The sequence below is a fragment of the Cryptomeria japonica genome, chromosome 3 (genome assembly GCF_030272615.1).
Source record: "Cryptomeria japonica chromosome 3, Sugi_1.0, whole genome shotgun sequence".
NCBI classification, from domain to species: Eukaryota; Viridiplantae; Streptophyta; class Pinopsida; order Cupressales; family Cupressaceae; genus Cryptomeria; species Cryptomeria japonica.
The window spans coordinates 196685887-196707698 of NC_081407.1; the positions used below are offsets into that span (position 1 = coordinate 196685887).

General features: G+C 37.8%; 2 protein-coding genes across 2 annotated transcripts; both read right to left on the reverse strand.

Moving 5' to 3' along the window:
- Window positions 1–17181: 17181 nt before the first annotated feature.
- On the reverse strand, window positions 17182–19500 carry LOC131061604 (putative leucine-rich repeat receptor-like serine/threonine-protein kinase At2g24130). Its single transcript, XM_057995375.2, has 2 exons — window positions 17895–19500; window positions 17182–17786 (listed from the first exon to the last, which is right to left on the reverse strand). Exons 1-2 carry the CDS (start codon window positions 19276–19278, stop codon window positions 17635–17637), a joined length of 1536 nt encoding a protein of 511 aa, XP_057851358.2. The 5' UTR covers window positions 19279–19500; the 3' UTR covers window positions 17182–17634.
- On the reverse strand, window positions 19321–21289 carry LOC131874035 (leucine-rich repeat receptor-like serine/threonine-protein kinase RGI4). The gene is made up of 2 exons (XM_059217245.1): window positions 20773–21289; window positions 19321–20726 (listed from the first exon to the last, which is right to left on the reverse strand). The coding sequence occupies exons 1-2, from the start codon at window positions 21287–21289 to the stop codon at window positions 19321–19323; spliced, it is 1923 nt and encodes a 640-aa protein (XP_059073228.1).
- Between the last annotated feature and the right edge of the window lie 523 nt (window positions 21290–21812).

Consider the following 21812-nt stretch of genomic DNA (forward strand, 5'->3'; position numbering starts at 1 on the left):
CTCAAGCTACACTTGTTTCATCCATGTGGAGGTGTTGTTCTAGGCTCCCCTGTGACATAAATTCTAGAGCCCTCAAATATCTAGTAGAGGAAGAGGACAAGACTTTCAGAAGATTACGGTGTCTGATTTTTTTTAGTAAATTGACCCAAAGCTACAATTGTTGAGAGAGTGTAAGGGGTGACCTTCACACTACTGTCTCCAAGGTCATTATTGGTCTTGAAAAAGTTCTTGTTGAAATAAAATTTGTCCAATCTGTAATATATTGTATTATTACCTTGTTAGAAGTTACACCAAGTAAACTAGATAGCCTAGGTGTCCTTCTTGCTTCCGGCTAAGGGGTTCACAAGTTTGAGTTTACTTAACCTCCTATTCTAGAAGGAATTTTCTCCACCTTTCCACCCAAACTTATTACCCCTAGCCTTATCAATGGGACTCTCCACCATGTTAAAATCCCCACCAAGGATCTGAGGAGCCTCCTCCATTTGATAGATCTATTTCTCTAGTTCAATTCTATCCTTATGATCATTAGATGCATATATGAAGCATACCCCAAATTCCAACTCTTTATATTTCAATATAAACCTGTTACATGGTGAACAACCCCATCTAGAGATACATTTGCTTCATCTATTAATCAGTAGGATAGCCGCTCTACCTTTACCTTTTGCATGTTTGGTGGTGAAATATTCAGCTTTCCTCCAAATACATTTTAGATTAACGTCAAGCCAGTAATCAATAACCTTAAGTTCTTGAAGAAGTAGGATGTCAATGTTCTTGTTTATTTTTAAAAATCTTTTAACAACATACTTCCTATATGAGGACTCTAGCCCCCTTACATTCCAGGATTTAATATTCAATTCCATATAAAACTTAAGGGGTGATTTCCATAGTTGCCTTGAAGTTATCATAGCACTTGGGAAACTGACCTTTAAGAGCCTTCGGCTCTTGAGAAGCAATAGAGGATCCACTAGGTCTCCCCCTTTTCCTCTTAAATTCAAAAACCTGATCAATGCCTAAATGGGACTTGTTATTATTATTCTTTTTATTAGGCTTATCGGTTCCCTTCTTATTTTTAGCCTTCCTAATCAGGAATTCCTTCATGGCTTCCTCAATAAGGTCCTTATTGGGATATCCATTAAATGGGACAATAGTCCACTTGACAACCTTATCATCAACATCCTCACCCACACCTACATCTTCCACTTCTATACTCTCAAGAACTTCACTACTAGTAATAAATTCAATACTTTTGCAAGGCACTTCAACACTTCTACTGAATCTCTAGCCAAGTCTGAAAGGGGGGGTGCAGAGAAGGTTTTGGGACAATGTATTGTCTTGAAGACATTCTACAGAAACATCACAGTTCAAGTATCAACTTCATTGGAAGCCTAACTTGTTTCTCCACTTGAGTTATCCTTGGAATCCAATCCTAACCCCTCCTTATCAGGCTTAGTTAGTTCTTCACCACACTTAAGAAAGATACTTCCAAGGGAATTGATCCTATCACTGACAAAGGAGTCTAGGAGAGTATGAGTCGACTCATTATCCTTAACCTTCTCATAGCTATTGTTTATCTTTAAACCAGAATCCATGACATTTTGAACCCTTTTCTTGATTTCATTCAACTTCTTAAATTTCTCAAGAATGAGTTGTTGAGCACTGAGTGTCATATGCTTAGGGGGGCAACTATTCTCACCAAAAGGTGGATTACTAGAACCTAAGGTATTGATAAGGGGATGGGTTTCAATCGAAGTACAATTGGCCTTTCTAATTTCCACCCAAATAGCATCAATTTTATTGATCGACGGGTTATCAGAATTGGGCTCGGTGGCAACAACAGAGCAGTCAGAATGAGAAGCCAGGGGAGGCGTTAGTAGAGTATCCTTGTTCAAAGCCTTAGGGCTGGGAAGAGCACAATCTTAAATAGTAGTCAAAAGCACAAGGGGGACTGGGGAAGGGGTGGTAGCACTCATTTCAAAAATCAAGGAGAGATTATCGATATTTACAAAGTTAGAATTAGGATTGATTCCTTTCACAACCTTTTTAAGCAAGGGGCAATTTTTCCTCACATGCCCTTCTCTTCTACATAAAAAACATGCATTCGTACCCCCCAATAATTCGATGGGGCAGACTATGGACTCATTAAAAAGTTCAACTTTGAGATCCTTTGGAAGACCCCTCCCGAGATTCATAGAACAGGCATTCTTCCATTCATATGTGGCAGTAATGAAGTCATTTCATCCATTTGGAGAACATTCCCTAACAGTTCCATGTCATTAGGGATAACATTCCATAGGTTTGGAGGGATATTATGAATAGTGATCCATCTAGGGCTTGAGAGAGCCATAATTTCATTTGTGTTTGCTTTCATGTCCCAACTAATGGCCCTAAAACAACCAGACCCAATAGTCCAATATTGCCTCTTAACAATTTATTTATGGCTATTAGGGTTCTTGAAAAAATTAAGAAGAGCCCTCTCTAAATCATTCTACGTAGAGTAAACCAAAACCCTAGCTTCTTACCCCAAGTGTTATGCAACCAAGAGTTCATGTAATACCTAGAAGGTAACTTATTAATGTCTAAAGCTACTAGAAAAATTCTCGTGTTTTTTAGCCTATTCTTTTCAGAAGTAATAGCAACAACCATTTGAATATTATGAGTAGCAACCAAGGTAAAGTCATGGAGATCCTTACCTCTTCCTCCTCCACCATTCACAACTTCCTCAATCTGTGCTTGCTTGGCAAGGAACTTGGCTCCTTCTTGCAGGGTATAAGTTTCCACCACAACCTGCTTGAAATACTTAGTATCGCCTTCTCCCAAGCCAACACTCACAATAGCGCCATCATCTGGTGGTTTAGATCCCATAAACAATTACTTTGGTCGAACAAAATTAATTATAACCCAGCGAGGTTAATTAATTTATTATTAGGAGCGGAAGGATGGTGAGTGCAGGTGGCGAATTCGAAAGTGGCAGCGACAGCAATAGGCTTCAAACCAGCGAGAAGATTGTTGGGGCTCCGATCTATGGTAAGGGTCAAGGGAAGCTTAGCTCTTGGAGTGATGAAGTGGATGAAGCTTTTCCGATCGAATCAATTTGGCACCTTACGACCGGCAAGCAACCAATGCTCAAAACAATAGCATGGAAAGATCAATCCCCAAGCCGACCATGGAAGGTGGATGTACCTAATCTTGTGATGAGAGGTAGTAGGGTTCCTGGACCTCAGAGAAATTCTAATGCTAGTCACCCCTACACAAATAGTAATCTCAGGCCAATAAACTCGCAGGCATAGAAGAAAAATGGCTTCTCATGGAGCAATGATGGTTGGTTTCGAAATGCGAAGCTTCTTGTTTCTGATTTGGCGTGCAATTGTAAGTCAATTTTGAAACCTGTAGCGTCCTAAAATTGCGACACTTGCAATTTCGACTGCATTTGGGTCTTCACGATGTCGATGCAACACGGAACCTGAATGGAGACCCCGAAACTTGTTCATGACATCAAAAACTGCATTTTTCAGCACCCTAGCCTGATCCTCCTTGCACCCTGTTGTCCCTGGAGGTGGGACCATGGCGCCCAGCGCCCTGGTCCCTGGCCCTATTTTGGGCCCGGTCTCTTATGGGGCTTCGGGTCTTTAAGTTTGCAAATTGGAAAATAATGTTTCCTGGTCGGCCTAAGGTCGGGAAAATCAGTCTATTAGCCCTAATTGACAAGTATATAAACTACTTTTCCTCTCCTAGAAAGGGAGGAAGACATATGTGTGCAAAAGACGCGGAAACGATATTCAAACATTCAAGCATTCAAGCATTCAAGCATTCCTTCAAGCAATTGAGCATTCTAAGTCTCCATTCAAGGCTAGGTGTTGCATTCAAGACAAGGATTCAACCATTGAAGAGGAGATCACATACAACATACAACATACTACATACATTACACCTTCGCATGTAAGAATACAAACATTCTTACAACAAGGTATCAGTACTTGTTTACATTACAAACATTTACATTTACAGCATTCTCATTTCTTGGTTAATTCCAAAACCGGGGTTTGACCTAAAGGAAAACCCCTCATCCCTAACCCCCCAACCGTCCTCTCTTTTCTATGTGTAGGTTGTAGGTACGCGGCTGTAATTGAAGATCTGGAATCCTTGTGCAGAGACGAACAGATCCCCCTTCTTTTCGCGGATTTTTCGGAGGACCGTGTGCACGCCGGGCGCCATTGTCCCGTCAACTTTCGCTCAAATTTGCAGAACAGCACCGTCTCGACATTTTACTGCTAATTCCAGGTCCGCAGCTTTATCCCATATCCCTATCTCTGTTTATAAGCGAATCTTTCCTACTTTACATGCATTCCTAGTTCAATCTTTCTATCTACATTCTTTACAAAAGAGGGTATCCTTGATGTCTTAACCCTTGAAACTCATTTAGAATCCAATCTTGCATTGCGTGGGATTGGATCTTGTGGGTTTCAACCCCTCTTTTGAATGTAAAGTCTCTCCTAAGTGAAAACCATCAACCCTAGTGACTCTCCCTTCTCTCTCCTTGGGGTTGGGGAGGGGAGAACGACTAGGGTTCGATTTTTCCGCTTTACAAAACCTAATCCCTCTATATCGGAGTCAGGGAAAATTAACACCCATGATTGTCATAGGCAAGGTTTTAAACCCCCTCCGGGTAACAACCCTAACAAATTTCAGAATGGGTGGTTTAGGCAAGACAGAACCTCACGCGCCGATTGTGCTGAGGCTTGGCAATCCACTGCCCCGGCTAGAAACCAGCAATCTAATCTGGATTGAGTTTGTAAAAATGAACACTGGCAAAGATACAATCCATCAGCTCATCCAGCCATCCACAAACCGGTAAGGAAAACTTCGAGACTCACTGTTATTTTGGATGATAATAAGATCAATTTGGCTAGGTCAAATCTTCAAGATTTTTGTTTCTTTACCAAATGGGGTGGTTGCAAATGGTTAAGGGGAAATTTTGAGAAATGGTGTAGATCGCAATGGGGGGAGAACATTAACTTTAACGTCCTTCTGAATGATTATTACCTAATTCAGTTTATGAAAAATGAGGACATGTTTAATGCTAAAAATAAAGGTCCTTATACTTTGGACGAGATTGGGGTGCATATCATTGATTGGAAACCAAATTTTAATCCCCAATTCCATACCCTGCCAAAAAACACACTCTGGTTAAGGTTATATAAGTTCCCATTGGACTATTGGCACATTGAGATCATAAAAGATATATGCAAAGAGATTGGCACTTTTGTTTCTGTGGACGATATTTTGGAGGATAGGGTGTGGGGTAGCTTTATCAGGATATGTATTAACATCGGGCAGATCTCCAAAATCCTAGAAGAAGTCAAAATTATCGAGGTCAGAGAGGTATGGATTCAAAGGATTGACAGGGAAGATCGGCTGCACCTTTGTCCCAAATGCTTCTCAAGGGAGCACATAGGTCTTGATTGTGAAGTATTGACCTCTATCCTTAAAAGTTATGCTTGTTTGCAATCTAAGCCATTAACATGAAGGTAGACAAGGAGAATACAGAAATTTGGGAAGCAAATGATGTTGAGCAATCCTTGACGGCCAGTATGAAGGAGATGGAAAAGAATAATCTTGTTGTTAATTCTCCTCTTGTTGTGTCTAGCCATCATCAGGCCCTTTCTGCCAACAGTGAAAGTGCTCAAGCTCTACTAAATATTTTGGAAGATGCTAAAACCCTTCAAAAGGATATTATAACAAAGTTTGCAACTACTATTTCCTCAGTACCCAATAAGACCGATGATTTTAGTATAATGGAGAATGAGATGACTCCCCCTTTGCCAGATGGTCCAACCACCTTTGATGATCCAGGCAAGAATGGCTTCACCATTGGCTTGGAAAAAGGAGAAATTGTTTCCTCTGCCTTGGAATGGGAAGAAGATATTGAACCAGTTGCCAACCTTATAATGGATGATACTGCAAAAGGATTTGGGAAGTCTGAGTAAGAGATTAATGTACCAAACTTTCAACCAAAGGGTAAAAGGGGGCGCAAATCAAGGAAAACAATGTTGATAATCACAAGTGCAACTAATGGACAATCCCAGCTTATCTTAGGGAAGGGAAACCCCCCTCCCTAGGCTCCATGAAACTTCTACCCTGGAATGTCATGGGCCTTAATGCCCTTGACAAGTGGCATTTAATTAAGCACCAGATTGATGAAACTAAGGGGGATATTTGGGTATTACATGAGACTAAATGGATTCAGTCTGAGATTGAAAAAAAAATGAAAGTTTGGAAATAATAGAAAGGTCTTTTAAGGAAATCTAAGGGAGCCTCTGGTGGCATGGGAATAATCTGTAACCCTTTGAAGGTTCAAATCACTCTCCTTGGCGAAGATAAATATTGGCAGCATTGTCTGGTCACTAGTTTATGAAAAAATGAGAGTTTCAATCTCTTTAATGTCTATGGACCCTTTGCTGCTAATGAAAAACGTGAGCTATGGGCTCTCCTGTCAAACAGACTCCAAAATATCACTATGGGCAGTTGTGTGTTTGTAGGCGACTTCAATGCTATCTTGGCAAGTAATGAAAAGAAGGGTAGTATTCAGAGGATTGGTATGGCTCAAAAAGATTTCTAGGATTTTGTTGATAAGAATCAATTATTGGATATTGTCCCTAAGAATGGTACCTTTACATGGACGAATAGGCGTACCGGTTTCACTGAAATTGCAGAACGTCTTGACCGATTTCTGGTGGCTAGTGACTGGCTAGCTCAAAATCTTATTCTTGAATCTACAATTCTACCCCTTATAGGTTCATATCATTTCCCTATTTGCCTTAATGTGTCTCTACGATATTCTGAGGGTGGCCATCCTTTCCGGTTTGAGCCAATGTGGCTTGGAGCACCAGATTTACATGATCTGTTAGCAGTATGGTGGAATGAACCGGTTCTTGGAAACAACTTGAGGTTGTTCAAGCTAAATAAGAAACTTAAGTTTATTAAGATCAAAATCAAAGAGTGGAATTTGAGTCAGTTTCAAAACATCCATATGGAGAAACTCAGGGTTACGGCAGAACTGGAGGATATTTCCAATTCTATCATTAAGGCAGGCATGAATGAAGTACTCTTCCAAAGGGAAAGCTCACTCAAGTTAGAGCTAAATGAAATTCTCTGGTGTGAAGAAATTCACCGGAGACAGAAATCCAAAGAACTTTGGCTTAAGGATGGAGATAGAAATACTAAGTTCTTCCACAAATCGGCTAATGCCAATCGCAGCAGATCTAGAATATTGGAGGTCGTTAAACCAGATGGTAGTATTGCCAGAGATTATGAGGATATTGCTCGGGAAGCAGTTAGACACTTTGAATCTTTGATGAATGGCAATTGTCAGATTGATCAGGAAGCAAGAAACAGAATTCTAGATGCAATCCCTCCTTTAAAACTAAAAGACACAATATAGATCTCTTCAAACCTATTGACTTAGAAAAAGTTAGGAAAGTTACCTTCCAATTGAATCCTGATAAGACTCCAGGCCCTGAAGGTTTTCCTACGGCCTTCTTTCAGCATTTCTGGGACATTATCGCCCAGGATTTGCACCTAGCAGTAGAAGAATCCAGAAAAAAATGACTATGCTGGGAGCCATCAATCATACATTTCTAGCCTTAGTTCTGAAAAAGAAGAACCCTCAGCAAATGGGTGATTTTAGACCAATTTCTTTATGCAACTCAGTTTATAAAATAGTAACAAAGATTATTGCTAACAGGCTGAAACCTCTTCTTGGAAATATTATTTCAGATGAACAGAGTGGTTTTGCCCCTAGTCACTCTATTGTTGAAGGCATCATCTCTACTCATGAAACCCTCCACACCGCTAGGAAGACTAAATCTTCTTGTATGATATTAAAGTTGGACATCATGAAAGCCTATGATATGGTGGACAGGGATTTTCTTGTTGATGTATTGAGGAAATTTGGCTTTTGTAATGGATGGATCACTTGGGTCAAGAATTGTCTTTCAACCCCCAAATTCTCAGTTTTGGTTAATGGTTCATCTCATGGTTTCTCCCTTCAACAAAAGGCATTCGCCAAGGGGACCCTATGTCACCATTTCTGTTTATAATTATGGCTGAAGCTTTAGGTCGGATGATTAAAGCTCTTCAACGTGATGGTCACTGGGTGGGTGTCAATATGGCCATAGGAATTGAACATTCAACCCACTTGCAATTTGCCGATGATACTATTATTTTTGGGGCCTCTAGCAGAAGAGAGGCAAAGATAATAAATACATGCATGAATGACTATTGCAAGGCTTCAGGGCATAAAATCAATTGGAACAAGTCATAAGTATTCTTTATTAACACGATACCGAATATGCAAGTTGTCCTATCAAGAATCCTTAATTTAAGAGTGGCAAACTTTCCAGGTAAGTTCCTTGGGACTCCTCTTTTTATTGGTTGTAATAAGACTTGCTATTGGACACATCTTATTGAGAAATGTAAATCTAGGCTTGAAAATTGGAAAGGGAAGTGGTTATCATCTGCCGGCAAGCTTACTATGATAAAATCAGTCCTCTCTGCCTTACCGATTTTCTCCATGGCTTGTTTGAAGCTACCGGTTGCCATAGAAGATGAGTTAATCACCATAATGAGAAATTTCCTTTGGAATGGCTCAAATGATAAAGGGAAGTTTCCACTCATTGCCTGGGGGAAAATAAGCAAACCAAAAAATGCTAGAGGTGTGGGCATTCGTCATATTTCTATTATGAATTTGGCTATGGGTGCAAAACTGGTGTGGGAAATTTGTAGCGGCGGTAATCAAAGATGGTAAAGAATCCTTAAACATAAATATTTGGACTCTCTTGAGCCTAAAAGGATTCTCAAAGTTACCAACCCTCCTAGGGGCTTGGCCATTTGGAACTTTATTTTGGAATGCAGAGAGATCATTAGCGATCAGGTCACTTGGGATGTCAGAAATGGGAGGAATGCATCCTTCTGGCTGGATTCTTGGAGTGGCAATGAAGCTTTGTGTCATAACCCCGTTCTCCAACCTATAATGAGAGAAACTTTCTGGCTTTGGGGTCACAAGGTATGTGATAATGGTCATTCAATTAAGGAGAATGGTATGGACAATTGGATGTGGAACTCTCTGGACCCATTGCTTCTAGCCCAAACTCAGAAAGACCTTCTTACCGATATTCTAAAGAATCGAATTATTCATCCATCCCCAGACAAGGACATCATTAGATGGTGTGGTTCTTCTGATGGTAAGTATAAGGTATGTTTTGGCTATAAATTGAAAGAAGTTGTTGTAGATAAGAAGGATTGGCCAGTTAGGCTATTCTGGCACAAACATCTTCTTCCTAAAGCAGGTTCATTTGCTTGGATTGCTTTCCAAAGGAAAATCTAACCAATGAAAGACTCCTTAAATTAGGTATAAATGGGCCTAGTAGATGTGTATTATGTCGGAATCAAGAGGAAACAATTGATCACCTCTTGCCACACTGCAATTTCTCTAGCAAATGTTGGTGGCATTTTATGGGTAAGTTAAATCCGGTATGCCCTTTTCCGAAAGGTTTGGATGATTGGTTTCTACTTTGGCCGAAATTAAAATGCAAGGCATTATTTGGGGACTTATTTGTTATCCTTCTCTCACTGATGATTTGGGAAATTTGGAAAGAAAGGAATCGGAGAATTTTTGAGGATAAAGAGATGGGCCAGTTAGCCCTCTATGGGAAAATTGAGAACCACCTGGTTGAACTCCTGAACGAAGCGGCCAAGTCCAAATCGCTGAAAAAGAATCTATACACTGACTGGGATTGGAAGTTAAAGCTTTTGTTCCCTAATTTGAACATCCCCTCGCTTTTCGGTAATGGTAATCCTGAGATACCAGTTAATCCAAGATTGATTGTTAAGTGGGAAGCCCCAGAACCAGGGTGGCAAAAGATTAACTTCGATGGTGCCTCTGCAGGGAATCTGGGGCATAGTGGTATTGGATTTTGTATTAGAGATTCTAATGGCATCTGCATTAAAGAAATTTTTGAAGACATCGGTCTGGCCACTAACAATGAGGCTGAATTCCGAGCGACATTTAGAGGTTTGCAATTGGGGCCTGAGTTGGGGATAAAAAAGAGTCCATTTGGAGGGTGATTCATTCAATGTTATCAATGTTGTTCGTAATAACCATACCCCCAGTTGGCATCTCAACCTATGGCTTCGACCTATGGTGGGTTTTCTTGAGATCTTTGAAGATTTTTGGATCAGCCATATCTATAGAGAAGGCAATGTGGAGGCAGACAAACTATCTAAACTGGCAATTGCAGACGGTGGTCTTGATACGGGCATTCAGCTCAGACATAGGTAAATCTTGATTATAGCAATCATTATGGTCTAAATGTTGCATTTATTTTGGCAGAGGTATGAACCTCTTTGGTTCCCTGGAGTTTGGTCTCTACCGGTCGAGAGTACAAACTGAGGGATGTACCCTTATCGAGTATGGATCTCCCTTTGATGGTGGTCTTTTTGGTTCATACCAGTAAGGGTATCAGTCCCAGCTTTTTGGTCTTTATCGGTTAGTGTTGCCTTTGTTTACATAGGCCTCTTGCACCTTTCCCCCCAACCGGTAATTTTTACGCTTCGGTTTATGATTTCTTCAGAGTTACTCCAGCGCCTTTGTTGTTACTGTCAGAACGATTTTCTAGCAAATTTCTGATAAGTGGCTACATTCGAGTCCCTCTCTAGATACCCGGTTCAGATGGAGGCACATCTATATTTTGATTATGATAATTATTATGGCTGAAGTGTTACATCTGGTCCTAAGAAGGGATATATGTGCCCCCGATGTCTTGGCCCTTACCGATCGGTAGTTCTCATCGGGAGTTGTATTCTTACCGGCCTCTTGACTACCCCCAACAGGTATTCTCTTTGGTTTCGGTAGTATGACCCCATCAGGGTCATTAACTCGAGCTCCAATTTAGATGATGTTAGAAGATTTCTAATTTGCATCATTACTTTTAGATACGGTAAAGTCGGATGGTGGTTGGCATCAAAGAGGCAATCAATTGCGATTAAGGTGGCATGCTTAAGATGTACCTTGTTTGTGTGAATTAATTTGGCTCGCTTAGCTAAACCCTCGAGCTCCTCAACCATTTTGAGCTGGCGAGATAAATAAAGGATGACCTGCTTATTTTAAACACATCAAACTCTTCCCATTTCTTGCTCTGCTGCTTACAGTGGAAACACCAATTTTGTTGGAGGCAACTTGTCGTCAGATGGCATTCCTAGGCAAAATCTCTGATAAGCGCCTGCAATCAGTTCTCTCCTCGATTCACCCTTTGATTCTACACTGTGTTAAAAGGATTTTGGGGGAGGAATTCCTTAATGTATACAATAGATACAAAGCTAATGCAGACATCCCGACTTTCTTCCTAGCCATGCTACTCTACATGGGGACTAGCAAGCAAAGGGCGAAGCTTCTCACCCAAATGGTGTTTGAGCATCAATTTCTTGGGGAGATTGATATAGTTTTGCATAATGTTGATGGTAATCTCAGATTGCCCTTTCCCCAAAACTATTATATGAGTTTGGGAAATGGTGCGAAGGTGCAAAAAATGGTGATCGTAAGCTCTCTTGACTTCAATGCCTTGGAAGCCTCCTGGCCCATTATTACCAAAAATATTGAGTTCCTCTGCAAGATTGCCGGTATACAGCTCGGCTTCACGGCTGCCTGGAGATGCACCTATATCCAGGAGGAAGGGTTTGCGGGTAGAGAAGACCTTAGTATTACGACCAACAGTGACATAGTTGAAGGCAACTCCTGGGGGCTTGGCAGTGGAGGAGAATGGATTCCAGATGATGACCATCACCCCTGGGAGAAAGCGGAATCACTGGCCCATGTAGCTTGTGGGAATGATTGCCTGGTAATTTTGGATGCAGCTATTGCTCTTGCTCCCAATACCGAGGACCCAAACTCAAATTCAGAAGAATCCTGATTTCCTTGTACCAAAATTTGTCTAGGCCTTTGGTCCAACTGGCTTTTTTTCTTCGCTAGTTGCTTTCTCCTTCCTTTTTAGCATTTCGACTAGTGTAGCTAGCTTTTTTGTATTTTCTGTTGGAGCAATGGTAGGGGGTTTTCTTACTGGTTCTTTCCCCCTACGTCTCTTTCTGAACCAGCTATGTATTTTTCAAGTTTTGATTAATACAAGGGTGTTGCCCCTCTGCAGTTATTAATCTATTAAAAAAAAAATTATAACCCAGCGAGGTCGGTTGTCCTTCGCCTACACAAGGCAATACGAGTGGTCCAACCTCAACTACTCTGCAACCCTAGAAACCTCTCCTCTCCACTCCTCCCTTTCTTTGTTTGTGTCTATTTGAATTCTTCAAGCCCTATTATATTAAATTGAAGTTATTCTTGTAATTTATTTTTATAGGTTCAAGATCACACAAATACAACCAAGTGGTATCATGAAACCATGTGCTTCAAAACCATGATTACATAAAACCATTAACCCCTTATTTACATTTTGACACTAAAGTTTCGCAATATTAAATATTTTTTCAAGTAATGATTAGTTATTTTGTCTTCCACATATAAAATAACTAACCCAATGTTAAATACAACTTTACAAGTGGACCTAAATAAATATTTAATGTGGCTAAACACATCACTTATATGCACCACAAATAAATATTTATTTTAATAGTTAAAATATTTCGTTCTTGTGTAAGATGTACAACACTCTTTTCTTAACAAATCTCATAAATCACCATCATTTTGTATAATCAAAATTTCTAACTTTGTGTCCACCTATCTATCATTATATATATAATGAATGAGAAGTCTTGACATCAAAATTGTGAATAAAAGCTTAGTCATAAATGCAAATGTGATGTTTAACTTATTTTGATGTATGGTAATGAGTGAATTCTTTTAGACTTTAGATTTAAGAAAGAACATTTCAATTTAAACATTTATAAGAATACTAGTTTCTAATAGCTCACTTTAAAAAAAAAGTCTTAGGTGTACCAAGCTACCTTGGATGGATCTTTGAATGTTGCATAAGAGCTTATTTGAGGTTTTTGCAAACCATAGGTATTTTTTAGCAATCAAGAAATCAAAAACATCTAAGAATCAACCAAAGAGACTTTAATATGTACTAGATATTATTAAAATTTTAGATTATCTTCAGTTTGAAATAATGCTTTGTGACTAGCATAAGAATATATAAGTATATATTTTACATTCAAGTGATATATATATGTTCTTTTAACTCAATTAAATAATAAATATAAATCTTTGGTAGATAATAAAAAATATATATATAGAAAAAAATGTATTCGATATTCAATTGGAACCAAACTTATAAATGTGACTTGAACTTGATCATTATGTAGACAATTTAACAAAAATCCTTTTTTCGTTATGCTTTGAAGGGCATGATCCATACCATCTTTCTAGATCCATTTTGACCAGAAATAGACATGACATTATTCTATTGAAGATGATGGAATGCGATAGATTTAATGTCATCCACTAGGGTTCAAACCCTCAAGGTGCATTCAGGTTAGGTTCAACTATTGGATGACGTTGACTGACTCTATCCCTTGTATATGGTTGGTCAACCAAACATGACTTTATGATTTAGATGTATTTTTACTCAAATTGTTGCAATTTGTAATATGAAGATAGAGATATTGACATCTATATAATCCTATTTATTTCCATTAAAAAAAACGTTTCTACACTTTTTTAATAGACTCATTTTGAACATAACTTGTTACCAAGACATTTCATGATCTCGTGATACCTTGAGACATTTTGTTAAACAAAATATATATCTAATTTATGATTCCCATTTTAAAAAATAATAATTATGAAAAAAAATATTGATCATTAATTAAACTAGCACCAAAACTTTTTTACCTATATTTATAATTTCTTTGGTTAAAATTCTACTCACATTCCACAAGAAGTTTGCCCCACATTCCACAAGAAGTTTGGGAGGGCAAACTACAACATTGATTGACCATAGGCAACGCTAATGTTTCATTCAAGCATTACCATAATATACTACTTGTAATAACATGCATACAAAAATGATGGATCCCTAATTATAGGCCTCCCCCTGCTACTCTTTGCTGCTCTTCAAACGCTTATGCCCTTTCTCCTCTCACCAATGCTCGCTTCTCTTTCCTTAAAATACCCTACACTCTAGTTTAATAAAACTAATACTATTTGCCAAGCTAGCGAGTAAATATTACTTATAGCTACAACAAAGGCAAACACTTGTAATAGAAGAAAAAGGCTTCAGTCTTGAACATGTTAAAATGGAGCAGATTAATTAACAGCACAAGTTTCCTCAAGTTCAAGACTCTAGAATAACAATTAAACAAAACCACATTGCATAGTTCAGCATTGCCATCTTACTAAAATTGCTGATTAATTGCATAATGTTTGTTTAAATTTTTTGAAGAATTTGCTACTCAAGATGAAAATTTGCATATGTGCCATGCACATGACCAACAAGCATAAAAAATTGTGTGTTGGATTACACAGGGATGAAATTTGAAAGTTTGGGAATTTTTTTTTTTAAAAAGTTAATGTGACTTTCTATCCTTCACTCAAAATTTTTATGAAATAAGTTAAAATTCAAGGTTTCCTACAAATTTCTAGAGTTTGGCTGTAACAGTGCAAGTTCTTTTTATTTGGTTGTAGAGAAAAGATCAATTCTTGTTTGTTGTTTGTGAATCTATTTAGCTGTAGGGTCATGCGCATATATATAAAAATAGAATGGAGGAAAGAAAATTATATGTTGGGAGAGGGTAGTGACATGCTATAAAATCAATCAAGTATAAGAAGTGCATGAGTTATCATTGTCGTAATTAAGCTTTGCACCATTTGGTGATGAAATGGACTGGCTTTTTCAAATGTTCAGCATAACATTCTATAAGTGATATTCAAAGGTTGCCTTTATTTTCTTTAAACCTACCTTGTGTTCTACTCAAATATTGGCTTTACCAAATGTTTACAAACATTTCATTCTAGAATGTAATCTGTCATAGACATAAGTGTAATGTTGATATAAGAGGATGGCTCTTAGCCTTCACCAACAACAAATTCACTAGGTGTATTTTGGCTAAATCAATATATGAAAAAAGAAATTTCACTTTCCCTTAATTGGTACAAGAATGGTGTCCTTATCTACTGGGTTACAATTTCCAAATAGAAATAAATCATCAAAACCTAAATATTGTTTGCAGCGAAGAGCTTCCTTGTAGGAATAGTAAAAATGGGTGGCAAAGATGTGAGGATATATATCTTGATTCTTAGCCCTTTGATTACATTCTTATGTGCTTCACATCTACCAATCTTGTAAATCTAGTATCATGTTACATTTACTCATATATTATGAATATCTATTGCCTCTTCTCGACACTACCTGTATAATCATGTGTCAAATTCCTCATCTATCAACATGCCTCTATCCATCTATACTTCATGTAGTGTAAGCAAGATTCTCATTGCCAAAATAAAATGACCATTGTTCTAGTGGTTCCTTGTTACTACAAACCTCAAGTATTCACAATCAATGACCAAATACTTGACCATATATTAGTTAAACATAGTTTGCCTCTATTTTTCTAGCACAAACAAGACTCGATATAGATATTATAAGCATAGTATGTGGTCATATTCATACAGGAAAATGAATCAAGTAGTTGAAACCAATAATGCACCCTTACAGTAAAATTGAAACAAATTTTAAACTATCTCATATCGAAAAAATGATATTAGTTTAAACCAATAATGCACCCTTACAATAAAATTAAAAAACATTAAACCTTTTCAAGTTTCAAAACATATGCTTATTTCTTATTAGAATAAAATATTAATCCATAGAAGATATATAACTTATCAAACTAATCATCTTATTGGATAAAACAAATAAAGTATAGAACCAAGAAACAATAACTCTCCATATAGGCCATTCATTAGAAAGCTATAAGTAAACAAGGAAAAAAAAAATGAAATTTTGCTTTCATATAGATCCAAGGTCTTTCATTTTGATTAATTATCCATGTAATTTGGTTCAAGCATAAGAGGTATATATAAGCTCGCAACGATTTAAAATAACACCAATGTAGCAAAGTATATTGAGCATTTCAGGTCTACACTCACAAGACATTGAGTGCCTTTTCCATTTTCCTTTATTTTTTGAACAATTGATCATTTTTGATAAAAATGTGTATGGCATGCAGTTTTGACCAATCCTTAATATAAGACTTATTGTTTATGCTCCAACTCATGAAATGGATATGAAAAAAATAGACTCTTAAAGACTATCTAAACTAGAAACATAATTCACAAAAGGGGTAAAAATTTATTAAACATAAAAGAAGATTACAAAGCAAGAAAGGCCTAGAGTCCAACAAAGAACAAAGAATTAACTAGTCCTATCATCCCCAACTAATTCCTGGAACATATGTAGTAAATCTAAACGCAAATGTCCCCTTTCTACAATAATCATAACCATGCAATCCATCAAATGCCCATTTCGCCATACAATCCGTGATTCTATTGCATTCTCTAGGAATATGACAATCTGTGATTCTATTGCATTCTCGAGGAATATGACAAAATGTAACAGAGTCTAAAGACCTACTCAACCTTAGAATCTGTTGAATAACCATAGCTAAATGCCAATTAACCTCATCCAAATATTGCTCATTTAGCATATGCACCACGGCTTGTGGATCAGATTTTAGCAATAATTTTTTTAAATAATTAAATACATTCATTTCTAAAGTAAATAAATCTTATATTTGAATTAAAAAAATTTAATAAAAAATACTTAAAATTAATTTGATCAGATTTTAGCAATAATTTTTTTAAATAATTAAATACATTCATTTCTAAAGTAAATAAATCTTATATTTGAATAAAAGATACTTAAAATTAATTTTTCATAATTTATATTTAAAAAATCGATAACATATTTTATTAAAAATTAAAATTTTGAATGATTTTTCATAAATTATATTTAAAAATATTGATAACATAATTTATTGAAAACCAAAAAAAATCCAATGTTCAGAATAACACTAATTTATTAAAAACCAAAAAAAAACATCCTCTGTTCAAAATAATAACAGAGATATTTTCTAATCGTTTATACTCAACAATATTTTCTAAGAGTTTGTGCTCAACGTGCTGTTCAGATAGTCAGTTTTGTTTAAACAAAGCAGTTCTTACTTAATTTCTACTTTAATTTTATAGTTCTTGAAAATAAAATCTAATTAACTTTAGTTTTCCTATGTATTTAAATGCTCTCACTTTCATCCGTGCTGCTGTTTGAATGACCCACTGTATTGTCTGCACTCAACAGATTCTGGACAGATGACTGCTCTTGTATGTTTCCATATGCCCTGCCATACACCATCTTTTCCAGCATACCCTCCACCTCTCTCATTGTTGGTCTATCCCCTGGATTGTCCCTTGTGCATTGCACTCCTAATCCAATAAAATTAAGCAGGCAACTGCCATTCTCAGATGATTTCAATTCTTCACCACTAGTTCCAGCTGTAGCATTCTGTCCACCACTCCCTCCTGCAATTTGTTGATCAACCAGCAGCTCTATGTCCACCACTCCCTCCACTGCCTCAGGGAATGCTCTTCTCACCCATCTTGGCAAAGTGTTGTCCCCCACAGAACATACCATCAGTAGGCCTCTTTTTAGTCGCCATTTCAAGGATGAGTATCCCGAAGCTGTAAACATCTCCCTTCGTACTCACTTGTCCTCCCAATCCATATTCTTGCAGCAGTAAACAAATGATTTCATTGTTGAGAAGAAAATTAATCTATGGGATAAAAAAGAAAGACAAACACAGAAATTGAAAAAATCTTCGACTTGGGTGTTTACCTGGAGCAAAGTAGCCTACTGTTCCCTTGAGTCTGGATGTGCTGCTACTTGCAGAAATAGAGGACGTCATTAGACGGGAAATTCCAAAATCAGCCACATGGGCTGTCATGTTTTCATCCATTAACACATTTGAAGGCTTCAAGTCGCAGTGAACAATAGGGGGAGAACAATCGTGGTGTAAATATGCCATCCCATGTGCCACATCAAGTGCAATCTTCACTCTCATCTCCAAACTCAAGCTACACTGTGTTTCATCCATGTGGAGGTGTTGTTCTAGGCTCCCCTGTGACATAAATTCAAGTACCAGAGCCCTCAAATCTCCAGCAGAGGAAGAGGACAAGACTTTCACAAGATTACGGTGTCTGATTTTTTTCAATACTCTGCATTCCCTGATGAAATTCTTGTATGAATTTTGAGGGTCCTGATCGAATAACTTAATAGCCACCAACTTGTTATCAGACAAGAGCCCTCTGTAAACTGACCCGAAGCTACCATTGCCAAGTAAATTAGCAGCACTGAATCCTTGGGTGGCTGTATGAAGTTCTTGGCTAGAAATTTGCATGAAACTTTGCCCCAGCAAATTATTTGTCATTGGTGACCTTTTAATTCTTCCGTAGAAAATGTAAAATGCCCCCAAAATACAACACAATGCTAAGAATGTGCCAATTGAAGCAACAACCAAGATAATGTTTCTACTCAACACATCATGATTTTTGGCAGAGCTTGTGCAATTTGGCAAATTCAACCAGCCTGACACTGCACATAATCCCGGATTTGCCAAAAATGATGTTGCGCTTAGGTTTCTAAAAGCTCCTTGATTTGGGACTGATCCATTCAAGTTGTTGTGTGAGAAATTCAAATGGTGCAGCATAGTAAGATTTGCAATAGAACGTGGGACTGGCCCAGACAACTCATTGAAAGATATGTCAATGCTTTCAAGGCTCTTAAGCTGCCCTATTGATATTGGCACCATTCCCTCCAATTTATTTTTGGCAAGGTTCAAGTATTGCAATCCTGAGCAACTACCAATATCGCTAGGGATATGTCCTGACAGTTTATTAGCTGACATATCTATGGCTTGAACCTGTTGCATTCCTCCCAGCGAAGGCAATCTTCCTGTCAATGAATTGTGTGAAAAATTGAGATAAAATGCCAATGAATGGAGGCTTGAGATCTCTGAAGGGATATTTCCTGTGAGGCTGTTGTATGAGAGGTCAATCCTCTCGAGGCGGAAACATTGCCCAATGGCATTCGGTATTCTTCCTGTGAGCTTGTTATGACTCAAGTCAATTACCCTCAGTTGTTGCAGACCGCCCAAATATGAAGGAAGGTCTCCAGAAATACCATTTAGCTGAAGCCATAGATATTCCAGGCTTACCAGCATGTTAAACTCTGATGGAATGCTGTCTTGCAATTTGTTGGAGCTTCAGTCCAACGACTGTAGATTCTTCAGAAGGCCTAATGCACTCGGAACCTGCCCAATTACTCTGTTATTTCTAAGTGATAATGCGGTCAACTCAGTAAGGTTACCAATCTCTTCTGGTATGTTGCCAGTGATGTTGTTGCCATCCAAATACAGCTTCGATAGCCTGGGAGAGAGGTTTCCTATGCCCCTTGACAAAGTGCCACTTAAATCATTTCCCGATAGAATCAACTTTTCAAGAATGGAGCAGTTAGAAAGTACATCTAACACACACATTATACAACAGTGTGCATTTGACAGGTTAATCAACTCAAGGTTCAGTATCTGCAGAACAGTTAGCTTTCCCAATTCTCGAGGCACCACACCACTTAGCAGATTCCAAGAGAGATCAAGCATCCAGAGCTGAGAACAATTTCCCATAGACTTTGGGATACCCCCACGAAATTGATTAGCTCCCACAGCAAAAATTTCTAAGTCGGGGAGCATCAGGCCAATATCTTCAGGAATGGCGCCCACGAACCTATTTTCTTTCAGTACAAGCCTCTGCAATTCTGTACAGTTTAACAGATTAGGAAAAATTTGTCCCTCAAAGTTGTTATCACCAATACCAAATGTTTGTAGACGAGTAAGCATCCTCAATTCTCGGGGTATTGCTCCGCTCAACTTGTTATAGCTTATTGAAATAAAATTGAGCGTAGAACAATTGCCTAGAGATTTTGGGATGCTGCCGCTTAACTCATTATAAAGCAATTCCATCTGCTGTAGTTTGGGTAACTTATCGCCTATTACCTCTGGAATTTCACCTTCGAACTTATTGCCCCCTAGCCCCATTATCTCCAATTCAGTATAATTCATGAGAAAATAAATCGATCCTCCAAGGCTATTCTTACTGAACCAGAGTTTTTGCAATTGGGTAAGAAAACTCAATTCTGCTGGAACGATGCCATACAAGGAATTGTAAGAGAAATCCAGCGTCTCCAGAGACGAACAGTTCGCCAGGGCCATGGGAATGCTACCTGTAAGACTATTGTTATAAAAGATGATCTCCCTCATTCTCCATAATTTACCAATCTCCATGGAGATACTACCATTGAGTTTGTTGGAATCAAGATACAAATTTTCTAATCTGATCAATGTTGTTAATATCTCAGATGGAATTGGTCCTTCAAGTGCATTACTGGACAGAGATAAGACACGCAATTTTGTGCAGTTACTCAACGACCTGGGGATAGTGCCTCTTAAAAAATTATGCTCAAGATTTAAAGTTTTAAGCGCAGTGCAATTTGCCAAGCCTTGAGGAATGATTCCACTCAATTTATTGACAGAGATGTTGAGTTTCTTCAATTTGTCCAAGGAACACAACTCTAGTGGAATGCTTCCGCTCAACAAATTATTGTCTAATCGGAGTTCTACAAGATTTGTGCAGGCAGGCAGACAGACTAACTGGAATCGGACCTTGCAAGCTATTTTCGTAGAGCTTAATGAACTGCAGCTTTTGTAGTTTACCAAGCTCTCTGGGAATGAGGGCAGAGAAACGATTATGAGAGAGGTCAAGCATCGTAAGGAAGGACATGTTGCCTATATGAGGGGGTATGGTACCAGACAATCCCTTGTACTTGAGAACCACACTCACAACTCTTCGATTGCGACTGCAAGTTATTCCGGTCCAGTTACAAATATTGTTTGAATTTACCCAGTTGGACAAAGAAAGACTTGGATCCATTTTTACAGACTTTTTTAATTCAAGCAAAGCTTTTTCATCAATCTGATTCTGATATTGCAACTCATTGGAGGAAAATGTAACACTGATGAAAGTAGTGAAGATGAGTAAGAGAATGAACTGACCTTTACAATTCGCGGGCTTGGACTCTTCCAAATTATTCATTTCTGAAAGCAGAATTGACCCACCTGCTATTACGATTGCTTTTTTCTTCTTGTAAATCCTATTAACTCGAGCTATATTACTTCTCATTTATTGTCTCCCTCATCTTACTCTTCAATATGTTAAAATCACTTGATTAGACTGCATTCACTGGTGATAACATAAACCAAACCTAGAAGACTGAAATGAAATAATTTAAATCTTGATTTGTTGAGCAGGCATGTAAACTCGGTGGCAAGCTGAGAAAGTCAAGATTCGTAAAGAAACATGCTTTCTAATGTATGTAATAAATAAAACAATTTAATTTATTTAATAATGAGTTATAATTAATTATATGAGAAATTTAAAATTGATTTAAATTTCATAGATAATATCTTATTTTTTATTATAAATACGGTTTAATTATTCATTTGTACATAGATGACTTTTGACTGCAAAAATGGCTTATGCATATCTTATTGTTTAAAGTCTATTCATCTCAAGAACGTGAAATTCTTATGAGGAGACTAAGACCAAATTTGAGACCAACTGGAAGGAACTCTAGTATGACTATTGCTGTGACATCTCATTAATCGTCATTAAAAACATGGTCTATTATGGGAAGCGTTGATTT

Coding starts and splice junctions, on each gene's coding strand:
- LOC131874035 (XM_059217245.1), bottom strand. CDS start 21,289: ATGAGAAGTAATATAGCTCGAGTTAATAGGATTTACAAGAAGAAAAAA. Junction 20,727..20,772: donor CTACGAAAATAGCTTGCAAG/GTCCGATTCCAG, acceptor CAAATCTTGTAG/AACTCCGATTAGACAATAAT.
- LOC131061604 (XM_057995375.2), bottom strand. CDS start 19,278: ATGCTGGTAAGCCTGGAATATCTATGGCTTCAGCTAAATGGTATTTCT. Junction 17,787..17,894: donor AGTAGGCTACTTTGCTCCAG/GTAAACACCCAA, acceptor TACTGCTGCAAG/AATATGGATTGGGAGGACAA.